The 16,785-nt window shown below is 43.9% G+C and overlaps 1 protein-coding gene across 1 annotated transcript; it reads right to left on the bottom strand.

Moving 5' to 3' along the window:
• Positions 1-15,625: 15,625 nt before the first annotated feature.
• Positions 15,626-16,565, bottom strand: LOC149449526 (uncharacterized). The gene is made up of 2 exons (XM_089693123.1): positions 16,406-16,565; positions 15,626-16,290 (listed from the first exon to the last, which is right to left on the bottom strand). The coding sequence occupies exons 1-2, from the start codon at positions 16,563-16,565 to the stop codon at positions 15,626-15,628; spliced, it is 825 nt and encodes a 274-aa protein (XP_089549249.1).
• Between the last annotated feature and the right edge of the window lie 220 nt (positions 16,566-16,785).

Raw genomic sequence — 16,785 nt, 5'->3', positions numbered from 1 at the left:
CCCTGTAGGTTGCTGTCAATAAGTAGAAACCCATTTCCAAGAGTTGGGAGTTTGGGCAATGGTCCGGGACTAAAAAAACTTCAAACGTGCCGGACAAAACATTTCCAAGATGAGTTTTCTCTGGGGGCGGCCATAGCTCTGCAAGGGAATGAAGTCCGAGACAGCTGTTTGCTGGAAAGGTAAGTATTCCTTTTCTTCCTTCATAAAATGCCTTCATTTTTATTTTCATGAGGGTCTCTTTAGCCTCCTCATGCCATTGATGTCTATCGATATTTTGGGATGACTTCTTCAGTGCTCTCCCCATACACCGATGGAAGTTCAAGATTCAATTAGCCCCTGCTTGTCTGCACTCCTTAGCCAAAGAGTGCCTTTAGTTTGATTTCAGTGAGGGTCGCTTTAACCTCCTTCTGTCTATCGATACTTCTGGAAGACTTCTCCAATGCTCTCGCCATACACCAATGGAAGGACGCTCAAGATGCAATCAGCCCCTGCTTGTCTTCACTCTTCACCCAAGGAAGAGGAGCAGATGATATGTGCCCCCTGTAGGTTGCTGTCAATAAGTAGAAACCCATTTCCAAGAGTTGGGAGTTTGGGCAATGGTCCGGGACTAAAAAAACTTCAAACGTGCCGGACAAAACATTTCCAAGACGAGTTTTCTCTGGGGGCGGCCATAGCTCTTCAAGGGAATGAAATCCGGGACAGCTGGTTGCTGGAAAGGTAAGTATTCTTTTTCTTCCTTCATAAAATGCCTTCACTTTTATTTTGGTGAGGGTCTCTTTAACCTCCTCCTGCCATTGATGTCTATCGATATTTCGGGATGACTTCTTCAGTGCTCTCCCCATACACCGATGGAAGCTCAAGATGCAATTAGCCCCTGCTTGTCTGCACTCCTTAGCCAAAGAGTGCCTTTAGTTTGATTTCGGTGAGGGTCGCTTTAACCTCCTTCTGCCATTCTATCGATATTTCTGGAAGACTTCTCCAATGCTCTCGCCATACACCAAAGGAAGGAAGCTCAAGATGCAATCATCCCTGCTTGTCTTCACTCTTCACCCAAGGAAGAGGGGCAGATGATATGTGCCCACTGTAGGTTGCTGTCAATAAGTAGAAACCCATTTCTAAGAATTGGGAGTTTGGGGAATGGTCCGGGACTAAAAAAACTTCAAACGTGCCGGACAAAACATTTCCAAGATGAGTTTTCTCTGGTGGTGACCATAGCTCTGCAAAGGAATGAAATCCGGGACAGCTGGTTGCTGGAAAGGTAAGTATTCTTTTTCTTCCTTCATAAAATGCCTTTATTTTTATTTTGGTGAGAGTCTCTTTTACCTCCTCCTGCCATTGATGTCTATAGATATTTCGGGATGACTTCTTTAGTGCTCTCCCCATACACCGATGGAAGCTCAAGATGCAATCAGCCCCTGCTTGTCTTCACTCTTCACCCAAGGAAGAGGAGCAGACGATATGTGCCCCCTGTAGGTTGCTGTCAATCAATAGAAACACTTTTCTAGGAATTGAACATTTGGAGGTAGGTCCGGGACTAAAAAAAAAAAAAGTTCTCCAGTGCTCTCTCCATACACCGATGGAGGGAAGCTCAAGAAGCCATCAGCTCCTGCTTGTCTGCTTTCTTAACTCAGAGAAGAGGAGCAGACGATATATTTCCTCTGTAGGTTACTGTCAATAAACAGAAACCCAATTCTTAAGGTTGGTCCGGGACTAAAAAAAGTTCAAACATGCCAGACAGTAGATTGCCGAGATGGGTTTTCCCCAGTGCTCTTGGCATACACTGATGGATGAAATCTCAAGAGGCAATCAGCCCCTGATTGTCTGCACTCTTTATTCAAAAAAAGAGGAGAAGATGATATGTACCCCCTGTAGGTTGCTGCCAATAAATAAAAAGCCTTTTCTTGGAATTTGGGGCTGGTCCGGGACTCAAAAAAAGTTGAAACATGCCAGACAAAATATTACTGAGATACATTTTCTCCAGTGCTCTCACCATACACAGATGGAAGGAAGCTCAAAAGGCAATCAACCCTTGCTGGTCTGCACTCTTTACCCAAAAAAGAGGAGCAGATGATATGTCACAAGTGGGGAGTTCATGACTCTCTGCTGCCCCATGTAAGTTGCTTCAAATAAAATCTCATTTCTAGAAATGGGGGCTGGTCCGGGACTTAATAAAAAATTTCAAACGTGCCAGACAAAAGATTACTGAGAAGTTTTCTCCAGTGCTCTCACCACAGATGAAAGGAAGCTCAAAAGGCAATCAACCCTTGCTGGTCTGCACTCTTTACCCAAAAAAGAGAAACAGATGATATGTCACAGGTGGGGAGTTCATGACTCTCTGCTGCCCCATGTAGGTTGCTCTCAATAAAATCCAATTTCTAGAGATGGGGGCTGGTCCGGGACTAAAAAAAAAAATTCAAACATGCCAGACAAAAGATTGCCAAGATGAGTTTTCTCCAGTGCTCTCACCACAGAATGAAGGAAGCTCAAAAGGCAATCAACCCTTGCTGGTCTGCACTCTTTACCCAAAAAAGAGGAGCAGATGATATGTCACAGGTGGGGAGTTCATGACTCTCTGCTGCCCCATGTAGGTTGCTTTCAATAAAATCCCATTTCTACAAATGGGGGCTGGTCCGGGACTTGATAAAAAAGTTCAAACATGCCAGACAAAAGATTACTGAGACGTTTTCTCCAGTGCTCTCACCACAGAATGAAGGAAGCTCAAAAGGCAATCAACCCTTGCTTGTTTGCACTCTTTACCCAAAAAACAGGAGCAGATGATATGTCACAAGTGGGGAGTTCATGACTCTCTGCTGCCCCATGTAAGTTGCTTCAAATAAAATCTCATTTCTAGAAATGGGGGCTGGTCCGGGACTTAATAAAAAATTTCAAACGTGCCAGACAAAAGATTACTGAGAAGTTTTCTCCAGTGCTCTCACCACAGATGAAAGGAAGCTCAAAAGGCAATCAACCCTTGCTGGTCTGCACTCTTTACCCAAAAAAGAGAAACAGATGATATGTCACAGGTGGGGAGTTCATGACTCTCTGCTGCCCCATGTAGGTTGCTCTCAATAAAATCCAATTTCTAGAGATGGGGGCTGGTCCGGGACTAAAAAAAAAAATTCAAACATGCCAGACAAAAGATTGCCGAGATGAGTTTTCTCCAGTGCTCTCACCACAGAATGAAGGAAGCTCAAAAGGCAATCAACCCTTGCTGGTCTGCACTCTTTACCCAAAAAAGAGGAGCAGATGATAAGTCACAGGTGGGGAGTTCATGACTCTCTGCTGCCCCATGTAGGTTGCTTTCAATAAAATCCCATTTCTACAAATGGGGGCTGGTCCGGGACTTGATAAAAAAGTTCAAACATGCCAGACAAAAGATTACTGAGACGTTTTCTCCAGTGCTCTCATCACAGAATGAAGGAAGCTCAAAAGGCAATCAACCCTTGCTTGTTTGCACTCTTTACCCAAAAAACAGGAGCAGATGATATGTCACAAGTGGGGAGTTCATGACTCTCTGCTGCCCCATGTAGGTTGCTCTCAATAAAATCCAATTTCTAGAGATGGGGGCTGGTCCGGGACTAAAAGAAAAAGTTCAAACATGCCAGACAAAAGATTGCCAAGATGAGTTTTCTCCAGTGCTCTCACCACAGATGGAAGGAAGCTCAAAAGGCAATCAACCTTTGCTGGTCTGCACTCTTTACCCAAAAAAGAGGAGCAGATGATATGTCACAGGTGGGGAGTTCATGACTGTCTGCTGCCCCATGTAGGTTGCTTCAAATAAAATCCCATTTCTAGAAATGGGGGCTGGTCCAGGACTAAAAAAAAAAAATTCAAACATGCCAGACAAAAGATTGCCGAGATGAGTTTTCCCCCGTGCCGGCGGTATTGCTGAGACAGTGAAGCCTGAATACATTCCCGTCTGTAACTGTCCTTGGGGACAGGTGGGGAGAGCCCCCTTGCTCCCTGTTACAAATATGAGCATTAACCTGAAATCTGGTTCTGTTTTCATTTATTAGAAAAACCTGTCGGCTTTCCAAAGCAATTCCAAATCCATTACCTTCCCGGCCTTTAAGGGAAGAAGACGGTAACCGAAGATTTTATAAGCCGATTTCTGAAGACGTTAAATAGCAGTCTGCTGGTTTCAAGTGGAGATCCATTATGGCATTATGACAGCTCCATTACCGGTTCATGGCGGGCCCGGCCCCTGCAAAACAACAGGAAATGGTTAATGCCGGCTTCAGTCTGCGTCCTAACCTGGGAGTGTATCCCAGACCCCGCTATGCCGCAGATCCCGCTCATAATATGCGCCATAGGAAATGAGCAGTTTTGGCCTATTTTTATGTTTTTTTAATTCAGTTTATGCTTTTTGCTTTTTCATAGACCTCAGATATCAAGTCCATGCATGCTAGGTAATGTGTCAGTGTAACCCTCCCAGGGACCAGGTAGGCAGAAGAACTTACTCATTTGGGGTGGATATCTGGGGTCCACTTTAATTCAAAGGAGACCAGAGACGTCTCTTTAATTAGGCAAATTGGACGGTCGCCTAAGGCCTCGCACTCACAGTGGCCTCGCAGCGGCCTCGCACTCACAGTGGCCTCGCAGCGGCGTCACACTCACACTAACTTGCCTAACGCATTGTTTCTCAACCTGGGTTCCGCGGCAATCTACGTGTCATTTCAGGGGCAGGGAAGCAGCTGGCATACTATTGGCTTGTATGTGACATTATCTCTGTCCCATGTAATGTGCCCTGTCTCATGTAAAGTACTCCATCCCATGTAACGTGCCCTGTACCATGTAAAGTGCTCTGTCCCGTGTAATGTGCCCTGTCCCATGTAAAGCACTGTGTCCCATGTAAACTGCTCGGTCCCATATAAACTGCTCGGTCCCATGTAATGTGCACTGTCCCATGTAAAGTGCTCTGTCCCATGTAATGTATTCTGTCCCATGTAAAGTGCTCTGTACCATGTAAAGTGCCCTATCCCATGTAAAGTGCCCTATCCCATGTAATATGCTCTGTCCTATTAATGCGCCCTGTTCCATGTAATGAGCTCTGCCCCATGTAAAGTGTTCTGTCCCATGTAATGTGCCCTTTCCCATGTAAAGTGTTCTGCGAAGTGTAATGTGCCCTGCCCCATGTAATATGCCCTGTCCCATGTAATGTTCCTGTCCCATGTAATGAGCTCTGCCTTATGTAATGTGCCCTGTCCCATGTAATATGCCCTGTCCCATTAATGTGCTCTGTCTCATGTGATGTGCCCTGTACCATGTAAAGTGCTCTGTCCCATGTAATATGCCCTGTCACATGTAATATGCTCTGTCCCATGTAATGTGCCCTGCCCCGTGTAATGTGTCCTGCCCCCGTGTAATGTGCCCTGCCCCCTTGTAATGTGCCCTGCCCCCTTGTAATGTGCCCTGCCTTCATGTAATGTGCCCTGCCCCCCGTGTAATGTGCCCTGTCTCTGTGTAATGTGCCCTGCCCCCTTGTAATGTGCCCTGCCTTCATGTAATGTGCCCGGCCCTGTGTATTGTGCCCTGTCTCCGTGTAAAGTGCCCTGCGGTTGGCATCTCATGTCTTGGCCTGCGGTTGGTATGTAATGTGTATTCTCTGCCAGCCATGAGGCTCTGCAGACCTGGAATTGGCGTTTTTCCACCCTTCACCCAGTGCTGCGCCCCACAGGTTACAGCACACCTACATTTTCAGCCTCACTCCTGAACCTCCAGTGGTTGCCTTACCCATCTCCCAGTTCATTTTTTTCGCTTGAAATATTTTTCCCATGATGGGCGCGAGAGGGACCTCAGGTCTAGTCTTGCCTCACAAAGCCTAGAGCCACCTCTGAAGGAGGTCTCCAGATTCTGATCCAGAGTCCTCCCCCTGCGGACCCCCACATACACCGAGCCATGGTTGTGGGGAAGAGGTCCTTGTCCTCATCATCACGGAAATTTGCCTTCACTAATTTTAAGGTCAAAACTTAAAAAAAAATTGACAACTTCAGTTTATGAAATGATTGATTTGAAATGGAACGGAACAGAATGGGGGAACGGATTATATGTAAGGGGGCACTCTAATGGAAACAGCTGATGTAAGGGGGGCATTGCTGGTACACATAATGTAAGGGGTGCTCTGATGGGGACACCTGACATAAGGGGACATATCGATGGAGACCCTGATGTAAGGGGGCACTCTTATGGGGACCCTGATATAAGGGACCAATCAGATGAGGATCCTGATGTAAGGGGGCATTCTGATGGGGACCCTAATGTAAGGTGGCACTCTGATGGGGACTCAATGTAAGGGGCACTCCAATAGGGACACTGATGTAAGGGGGCACTCTGATGGGGACCCTGATGTAGGGGGCACTCTGATGGGGACCCTGATGTAAGGTGGCACTCTGATGGGGACTCAATGTAAGGGGCACTCCGATAGGGACACTGATGTAAGGGGGCACTCTGATGGGGACCCTGATGTAAGGGGGCACTCTGATGGGGACCCTGATGTAAGGGGGCACTCTGATGGGGACCCTGATATAAGGGGGCACTCTGATGGGGACCCTGATGTAAGGGGGCACTCTGATGGGGACCCTGATATAAGGAGGCACTCTGATGGGGACATCTGATGTAAGGGGGCACTCTGATGGGGACCCTGATGTAAGGGGCACTCTGATGGGGACCCTGATATAAAGAGGGACACTGATGAGGACTCTTGATGTAAGGGGCACTCTAATAGGGACCCTGATGTAAGGGGGCACTCAGATAGGGGCTTTGATGTAAGGGGGCACTCTGATGGGGACCCTGATGTAAAGAGGGACTCTGATAGAGACACCTGATGTAAGAGGGCACAGGTTTTGTTTACTCACCCTTACCTAATGACACCCTAATACATACTAGTGTTTCCCAGGTGGTGACACCATGTGATAGACTGTCAGTGACTCACACACAGTGCTGATATTCTGCCCCCGACTTTTCTTTACTGCCCCCCCCCAGATCAGATCTGGCTAGATCCAGCCCTCGTCAAAAGGTGGCAACAAAACACCGCTGGCCAAGGGGCTCAAAAATATGTAACGTTAGTCATTAGAAACGTAGTTACTGGTCCTCTTTAACCTGCCAATCTAGGCGCACCATGAATACGCACAAGGGTGCCAGAACTGCCAACCACCGAGAAATTTACGGATAGTCTATAAAAACCGATGACTAATATAGGTTGTCCGTAAAGTCAGCGATAAAAAAAATAAATGTCTGTGGGACGGGGTTTATTTTTGGCTGCTTTTAGTTTTGGCCGGTCAGAGTGTTTATATCATATTTAAATGAGACGCGCAATTTAGAATTTATTTGCTGTGCCGGTTCTCTGTACATCACATGGGGCATCGCCTTGCCAAGCTGCCCGAAATCTGTTCCTAACACTGCGACAGCGCCATGCAAAGCTGCCTGAAATCTGCTCCTGACACTGCGGCAGCTCCATGCCAAGCTGCCCGAAATCTGTTCCTAACACTGCGGCAGCACCATGCCAAGCTGGCCAAAATCTGCCCCTGACACTGCGGCAGCACCATGCCGAGCTACCCAAAATCTGCCCCTGACACTGCGGGAGCACCATGCCGAGCTACCCAAAATCTGCCCCTGACACTGCGGGAGCACCATGCCGAGCTACCCAAAATCTGCTCCTGACACTGCGGCAGCACCATGCCAAGCTGGCCAAAATCTGCCCCTGACACTGCGGCAGCACCATGCCGAGCTACCCAAAATCTGCCCCTGACACTGCGGGAGCACCATGCCGAGCTACCCAAAATCTGCCCGTGACACTGCGGGAGCACCATGCCAAGCTTCCCAAAATCTGCCCCTGACACTGCTGCAGTGCCATGCCAAGCCGCCCGAAATCTGCTCCTGACACTGCGGCAGCTCCATGCCAAGCTGCCTGAAATCTGCTCCTGACACTGCGGCAGCTCCATGCCAAGCCGCCCGAAATCTGCTCCTGACACTGCAGCATCTCCTTGCCAAGCCGCCCGAAATCTGCTCCTGACACTGCGGCAGCTCCATGCCAAGCCGCCGGAAATCTGCTCCTGACATTGAGGCAGCTCCATGCCAAGCCGCCGGAAATCTGCTCCTGACACTGCGGCAGCATCATGCCAACTTGGCCAAAATCTGCTCCTGACACTACGGCAGCTCCATGCCAAGCCGCCCAAAATCTGCTCCTGACACTGCGGCAGCATCATGCCAAGCTGCCTGAAATCTGCTCCTGACACTGCGGCAGCATCATGCCAACTTGGCCAAAAACTGCTCCTGACACTGCGGCAGCTCCATGCCAAGCCGCCCGAAATCTGCTCCTGACACTGCGGCAGCACCATGCCAAGCTGCCCAAAATCTGCTCCTGACACTGCGGCAGCTCCATGCCAAGCTGCCCGAAATCTGCCCCTTCTAGCAGAAATTTCCCCTTCTAGCAAAAATCCCTTCAATCATCCCTACTAGCTAATCCCCTCTAATCCCCTCTCCCCAAAACCCACTTCCTAGTACAACCCCCACCCTCCAAATCATCCATTCTAGTCCATCCCCCAAAAATCTCCACCATGCCCAGGGCAGCCGCCCTCCTGTCCCCTCCTTGTCCAATCTTACATAGACCAGCTTTTATTTATTCATGAAAAAACTGTTATCCCAAACATAACAAAACTGCTGTCCAAAGGTGCCCCCTGTGCTCCTTCATCCAGAGTGGGGGTGCTCTAATACAGGAGGAGTGTTGCTAGCCAGACCACCAAATGAAAACTAATGCAGCCGCCACACCTAATGATTGGTAAGCTGCAATATCTGACATTTCTGGTTTTGCGTTTAATGGTTTTTGGATGTCCACTCATTGAGGATTACTGTATTAATCCACCTAGGAAAAGTTCTCATTAAATCAAGCGTGCACCCCGGAATATTCCAGGCACCATACATACCCATACGGAAGAAAAATATATTTGAAATATATTTTAAAAATATTCTTCCAAAATATATTGCCATATATTTGAAATACTACAATTTTGTCCGTATTCTATATATACAGTATATATATATATACTGCATGTTGAAATGCATAGTTATTACATATTATATGAAAAACATTTTTAAAAATATATTTCGAATACACTGTATGTCTTTAAAAATACAAATCTACATTTTTGGAATGCATTTACAAATATATGTAAAAATATGTATTAAAATTACTTTTTATATGTTAAAAAAAAAATCTGAAGAATATATTTAAAAAGTATTTATATGTTTAAAAATTTGTAGATTTGTATTTTTAAAGACATACAGTATATCTGAAATGTTTTTTTTTTAATAATTTATATATATATTTATTGAAATACATTTTGAAATTTTTTGAATACGGCCAAAATTGTAGTATTTCAAATATACAGCAATATATTTGGGAAGAATATTTTTAAAATATATTTTAAATATATTTTTCTTCCATGTGGGTAGATACGGTACATTTGTATTTCTAAAGACATACAGTATATTGAAATGTTTTTTTTTTTTATATTTTCCACTATATATATATATATATATATATATATATATATATTTATTTATTTATTTTAAATATATTGAATATGGCCAAAATTGTAGTATTTCAAATATGTGACAATATATTTGGGAGGAAAATGTTTTAAATATATTTATATTATATATATATAATATATATATATATAATATATTTTTCTTCCATGTGGGTAGATACGGTACATTTGTATTTCTAAAGACACACAGTATATTTGAAATGGTTTTTTTAAAAATATTTTTCACATTATATATATATATATATATATATAATTTTTTTTTATATATATATATTGAATATGGCCAAAATTGTAGTATTTCAAATATATGGCAATATATTTGGGAGGAATATTTTTAAAATATATTTTAAATATATTTTTCTTCCATGTGGGTAGATAAGGTAGATCTATATTTTTAAAGACGTACAGTATATTTGAAATGTTTTTTTAAAAATATTCTTCATATATTTTTTATTTATATATATATATATATATATATATATATATATATATTTAACTGTATTTTGAAATATATTGAATACGGCCAAAATTGTAGTATTTCAAATATACGGCAATATATTTGGGAAGAATATTTTTAAAATATATTTTAAATATATTTTTCTTCCATGTGGGTAGATACGGTACATTTGTATTTCTAAAGACATACAGTATATTTTAAATGTTTTTTTTAAATATTTTTCACATAATATATATATATATATATATATATATATATATATATATATATATATTTTTTTTTTTTTTTTAATATATTGAATATGGCCAAAATTGTAGTATTTTAAATATACGGCAATATATTTGGGAAGAATATTTTTTAAATATATTTTAAATATATTTTTCTTCCACGTGGGTAGATGCGGTGAGTCGGCGGCCATGACACCAGGAACGTTTTCTGCCTCCAGTTGCTGCGTAATTGTGTTTTCTCTGCCTCCCCCTGGATTTGCAGATGGAATAATATGACATGAAATGTGTTTGCTTTCTTCCTAATTGTTTTTAGCACCCTCCAGAGATGGGCGGTAAGACCGCGCTCCCGTCCCCTGTCTGTGACCCCATTTTACCGTCCGGAGATAAAACACCTGGACGTTCCTCCGGGGAGTCCCGGCTACCTCTCGGAGCTGCGGGTCAGGAAGGGGAGTCTATCGGCTTCCTCTGCGTTGGTGAAGTTGTTACTGGAGGCCGCGCTGTCGCTGACGTGACAAGTCATTAATGAGAAGGTGATTCCGGGACTTCTACTGAACTGCGAAGAACCCCGGAGAACGGCGTCACTTCAATGTACAGAAACAGAATTCACACATCACACACATACTGCGAGGAAACATCGACTACCCCACAGATTCGGTCAGATTAACAGGGACTGGAAAGGGTTTATTCAGTTATATTGTAACTTTTACAAACATATGCACTATATTGCCCCAAGTTTTGTCCCCGCCCCCCCATATACACTACATTGCCCCAAGTATTGGGCCGCTGCCCTTTCCACGCACATGACCTTTAATGCCCCCCAGTCTTAGTCTGTAGGGTTCAATATTGAGTTGGCCCCGCCCTTTCCACGCACATGACCTTTAATGCCCCCCCAGTCTTAGTCCGTAGGGTTCAATATTGATTTGGCCCCGCCCTTTGGAGTGTTAGATGTACTGGCCCAGGGCTTAAAATTTCAAGCCTAGACATACTAGCCAGGCGCAAACCTTACTCTCCACCAGTCGCCCCACCCAACCTTGCCCAGGTCCACCGCCAATTAGCCAATCAGTGATCACATGCAGAGTAGTAAGCAAGATGTCACTTCTGACATCATTGCTTACTACGTGTGAAATCTGTGAATGATCACAGAGAGCACATGGTACAGGGCCATTCACAACAGCCTTATACCATGTGACAAGCTGTGACCAATCACAGCTCACACAGTAGTTCTCAATGGCTGCAAGAATGCAGCCAGAGAGAAGGAGAAATGATTGTACAGCCTTTATGGGTGTAAAAGCAATCAGTGTAAAAAAAAAAATCTTCATCACCCCCCACAAGTAGTACAGTGTCACCATGGAGTGACAGTATGTAAAAAAAAAAAAAAAAAAACATAAATAACACTGTTCAACAGGTAAAAAGTTTTGGGCATAAAATTAGCTAATCTTACATAATTTTGGGGTGCTGAAAACGAAAATGACCCTAAAAAATGTTGATTGGCTCTAGTTTCCATGATATATTCACCCATCTAATGACGTAAGCCATTCAAAATTATGATGCAACTTCAGCTGCATATTGCGCAATTGATACTGGTGACCAATAGAAAATGGCATGTATACTGAGATGATGCAATATTAGCCTTTAATTGCATCACTTCACTGCATAAAAGCTGCAGTATCTGTAGCTGATTGGAGTTCGTCTTTACATTTCGTTTTCTGCTTATATAGGCTCCTCAGTAATGCCTCGAACTTGTGTGAATAAAGCAGATAATTTCTGCTATATCTGCGGTGAAATAACTTTTATCTCACAAAAAAGGAGGATAACAGGAATGATTAAGAAAGCCTACAACTTGTATTTTGGCTGCAAGATAGGAGACCAGGACAAGAGCTGGGCACCACATATATGCTGCAATTCTTGTGGGACGGCACTGGAGCAATGGTTGAATGGAAAAAAGGCATCTATGCCTTTCGCTGTGCCAATGATTTGGAGAGAGCCAACAGATCATGTTAGTAATTGTTACTTTTGTATGGTGCCTCCAATTGTAAAAGGGCTAAATAAGAAGAAAAAGTTATCTGTGCACTATCCAAATATTCCATCGGCAATACGTCCAGTTCCTCATGGAGAGGGGCTACCAATTCCTAAAGCACCAGAATCCTTCGTGGTTGAGTCAAGTGAGGAAGAACCTGAAGCGTGTAGTCACGTGCAGTTGTAAGAGATAGCCCTTTCCTCGAATACAAGAGAAAAGCCAAGAGAAGCAAAACCGACACAAACTGAAGACAAAACTAGTGAGAATCCTAAGTATTAAAATGATTCAACTTAGCTTATGACTATAATTTTTCTTGGTAATCCTATGCAATATATTATGCCATTTAGGCTTTGTTATGTAGTCATATCACTTGCTTTATATTTGTGGAAAGACATCTATCTATATAATTATTGTGCATTATGTAGTCATTACGCCTATAGTAGAAAACTTTCCGTTTACAGAAAAACTAGAGCCAATTGACAAATTTCATTGTTATATTTGAACTCAGAATGTGAAATTCATTAAGAAATGGATCCTTTTGTTTCCAAAACTGGCAAAAAATAAAAAATTGTTGAACAGTGTAATAATATAAAAAAATATTTTTTTAAAAATTATCATTTTTGGTTATAAACTGATTTGGGTTATTTTTTTTTTTTACTAAACGGATAACTGAATACATTTTGGCCAAGATTTATGATGAAATATTATTTATTTGCAAAATATTTTAAGAAAAACACTTTTTTCAAAATTTTGGGACTTTTTCATTTACATAGCAAAAAAAATAAAATCCCAGCGGTGAATAAATATCACCTAAATAAAGCTTTATCTGTCTCAAAAAATTTCATATGGATACAGTGTTGCATGACCGCGCAATTGTCATTCAAAGTGTGATAGCGCTGAAAGCTGAAAATTAGCCTGGACAGGAAGGGGGGGAAAGTGTCCGGACTGGAAGGGGGGGAAAGTGTCCGGACTGGAAGGGGGTGAAAGTATCCGGACTGGAAGGGGGGGAAAGTGTCCGGACTGGAAGGGGGGGAAAGTGTTCAGACTGGAAGGGGGGGGGGAAGTGTCCGGACTGGAAGGGGGGAAAGTGTCCGGACTGGAAGGGGGGGAAAGTGTCCGGACTGGAAGGGGGTGAAAGTGTCCGGACTGGAAGGGGGGGAAAGTGTCCGGACTGGAAGGGGGTGCAAGTATCCGGACTGGAAGGGGGGAAAGTGTCCGGACTGGAAGGGGGGGAAAGTGTTCAGACTGGAAGGGGGGGGGAAGTGTCCAGACTGGAAGGGGGGGAAAGTGTCCGGACTGGAAGGGGGGGAAAGTGTCCGGACTGGAAGGGGGTGAAAGTGTCCGGACTGGAAGGGGGGGAAAGTGTCCGGACTGGAAGGGGGAAAGTGTCTGGACTGGAAGGGGGTGAAAGTGTCCGGACTGGAAGGGGGGAAAGTGTCCGGACTGGAAGGGGGAAAGTGTCCGGACTGGAAGGGGGTGAAAGTGTCCGGACTGGAAGGGGGGGAAAGTGTCCGGACTGGAAGGGGGAAAGTGTCAGGACTGGAAGGGGGTGAAAGTGTCCGGACTGGAAGGGGGGGAAAGTGTCCGGACTGGAAGGGGGGAAAGTGTCCGGACTGGAAGGGGGAAAGTGTCCGGACTGGAAGGGGGGGAAAGTGTCCGGACTGGAAGGGGGGGAAAGTGTCCGGACTGGAAGGGGGAAAGTGTCCGGACTGGAAGGGGGGGAAAGTGTCCGGACTGGAAGGGGGGGAAAGTGTCCGGACTGGAAGGGGTTAAAGTGCTTTTTTACCGCTGCTATTATAGCTTTATACTGGCCTTCAGAATTGATGAATGCAGCAATTTAGAAATCGGATGAAAGGTTCAGACTGACCATTTGGAAACTCAGGCACTGCCCGAGGGCCCGGGGTCAGTAGGGGGCCCCATGAGATGCCCCTGGTACCTTTCATAGGCTTTTTTGGGTGTGGTTTGAGTGTGGGCGAGGACACAGGAGCCCCATGATCCCCTATTGCCCGGGGGCCCCATGAGATGTCAGTCTGTCCCTGAACAATAGTAATAATAATTATAATAATAACCGCAATAATATCCTGAATAATAATTATTTTTCTAACATTAATAACAATTCCTGAATAATAATAATAATAATACATATTATTATTATTATTATTATAATAAATCTAATAATAATGAAAATAGTGTGACAGGAGTCACTTTGGGTGGGGGGCCCATGGCACACAGCTCACTTTGGAGAGGTGGGGAGACCCCTGTCTCAGCTCCCCATATCCCTATTATATGTAAGTCACCCTGTGCCTGTTAGGGGTACAGGGTGATCTGCCCTAATATTGGGGGGGGGGCTTTGTCTCAGACTGTGTAGACATGTTTAGGAGATAGGTGGAGGTGGGGAGTGGATTGTTTGTTATGTGTATTAGGTTAGTGGGGGGGGTGTCTCCAGCAGCCCTCCCTCTTGATGGGACTGTCTGCTGGTGCGAAGTTTGAATTTCTGTGTACATGTTACCAAATGTAGATTGCCCCGCCCTGTGTCATTATGTAGGGAGGGGGGATTGTCCCCTTGAGTGTATATATCTTGTATCTGTGTTCAAATAAACAAGTCTACCTCCTGGATTACTTCCAGACTGGTGAAATCTAGTCTTGTATGGTTGGCTGTGGTGCCTGTTGGTTGCCAGGTCTTTCCCCAACCCCCACCATGCAGGAGATCCCGCATGGCCAGGGATGAAACTAGGACCATTTAGACAGGAGTCAATTAACCTACCAGCATGTCTTTGGAGTGTGGGAGAAAACCAGAGTACCCGGAGGAAACCCATGTGAACACAGGGAGAACATGCAAACTCCATGCAGGAAGTGCTATGGTTGGGAATTGAACCCTTGACCCACTTACTGCAAGATGGAAGTGCTAACCACTAAGCCACTGTGCCGCCAATATAAAAATACTAATAATAATACTAATACTAATAATAATAATAGTAGTTTCTGGAAATAATAATAATAATAGTTTCTGGAAATAATAATAAAAAATCCTGTATTATAATAATAATAATAATAATAACAATGATAAAAATAATAAAAATTAAATCCTGTATAATAATAGTATTATTAATAAAATAATATTATTAATAATACTTTTTAAAAAATAATAATGATAACAACAACACCAACAATAACAATAGTAATAATAATATTTTTTATATACTTGATATAATATTATTCAGAAATTATTCTTAATATTATAATTTGTATTGTTAATAATTTTATTATACAGGGTTATTGTTATTATTTATAATTTCTGAATAATAATAATAATAATTCCCGTTTATTTATATTAATTGTGATACTGAGAATTAAAAAAAAGTCATTGTATTTCTGTTCATTGTTCCACGTCAGAATCATGATGAAATCTTGTAATTCTGGAAATGTGCCTGGAATCGCCCCTAGAAATGTCCCTGGAATTGCCCCTAGAAATGTCCCTGGAATCGCCCCTAGAAATGTCCCTGGAATTGTCCCTAGAAATGTCCCTGGAATCATCCCTAGAAATGTCCCTGGAATCATCCCTAGAAATGTCCCTGGAATCGTCCCTAGAAACGTCTCTGGAATCCTCCCTAGAAATGTCCCTGGAATCGTCCCTAGAAACGTCTCTGGAATCCTCCCTAGAAATGTCCCTGGAATCGTCCCTAGAAATGTCTCTGGAATCCTCCCTAGAAATGTCCCTGGAATCGCCCCTAGAAATATCCCCGGAATCGCCCCTAGAAATGTCCCTGGAATCGTCCCTAGAAATGTCCCTGGAATCGCCCCTAGAAATGTCCCTGGAATCGTCCCTAGAAATGTCCCTGTAATCGTCCCTAGAAATGCCCCTGGAATCGTCCCTAGAAATGTCCCTGGAATTGCCCCTAGAAATGTCCCTGGAATCGTCCCTAGAAATGTCCCTGGGATCGCCCCCTAGAAATGTCCCTGGAATTGCCCCTAGAAATGTCCCTAGAAATGTCCCTGTAATCGTCCCTAGAAACGTTTCTGGAATCGTCCCTAGAAATGTCCCTGAAAATGAGGGACAGATGACGGTTGAGCCTGCTGAGGACCCCCAGGTGGTGACAGTAACCCCCCCGTCTTGTTCCTCTCCCGCACTGAGCCCCTCTGTCCTGCTGGAGCGTACATTTGATAGGAAGGCACTCCTTAGCGGGACGATGGATTTGGATGCTGTGCACAAGGTCTCGATTCATGCTGGAGACAGACCCTGCAAACCAGTTCAGGACTCGCCACTCCAAGCCAAACACTTTGACGGTTTTAAGTGATGCCCCCAGAGAGCCGCGCATTGCAGCTACCAAAAAAAAAATAAAAAAAAGTACCAGCATCTGTGATAACATAAACTGAGGTTTTCTTTTTTTTCCTTTTCATTATTTATGCCGTTGGCAAAGAAATAACAGTTGAGTATCTGTGAGCATGGCTTTTTGTTTTGGTAGGTAGTGTTATGAGGACGGTGACCCGCTGGGAGGGAGACGGTGCGAAATCGAGCGGGCTGCAGGGGCGGATAAA

The sequence above is a fragment of the Staurois parvus genome, unplaced genomic scaffold, assembly GCF_062004578.1.
Source record: "Staurois parvus isolate SC_StPar_1 unplaced genomic scaffold, SC_StPar_1.0 ptg000614l, whole genome shotgun sequence".
In the NCBI taxonomy this organism is placed as follows: domain Eukaryota; kingdom Metazoa; phylum Chordata; class Amphibia; order Anura; family Ranidae; genus Staurois; species Staurois parvus.
This window is presented reverse-complemented; position numbering and strand designations above follow the sequence as displayed.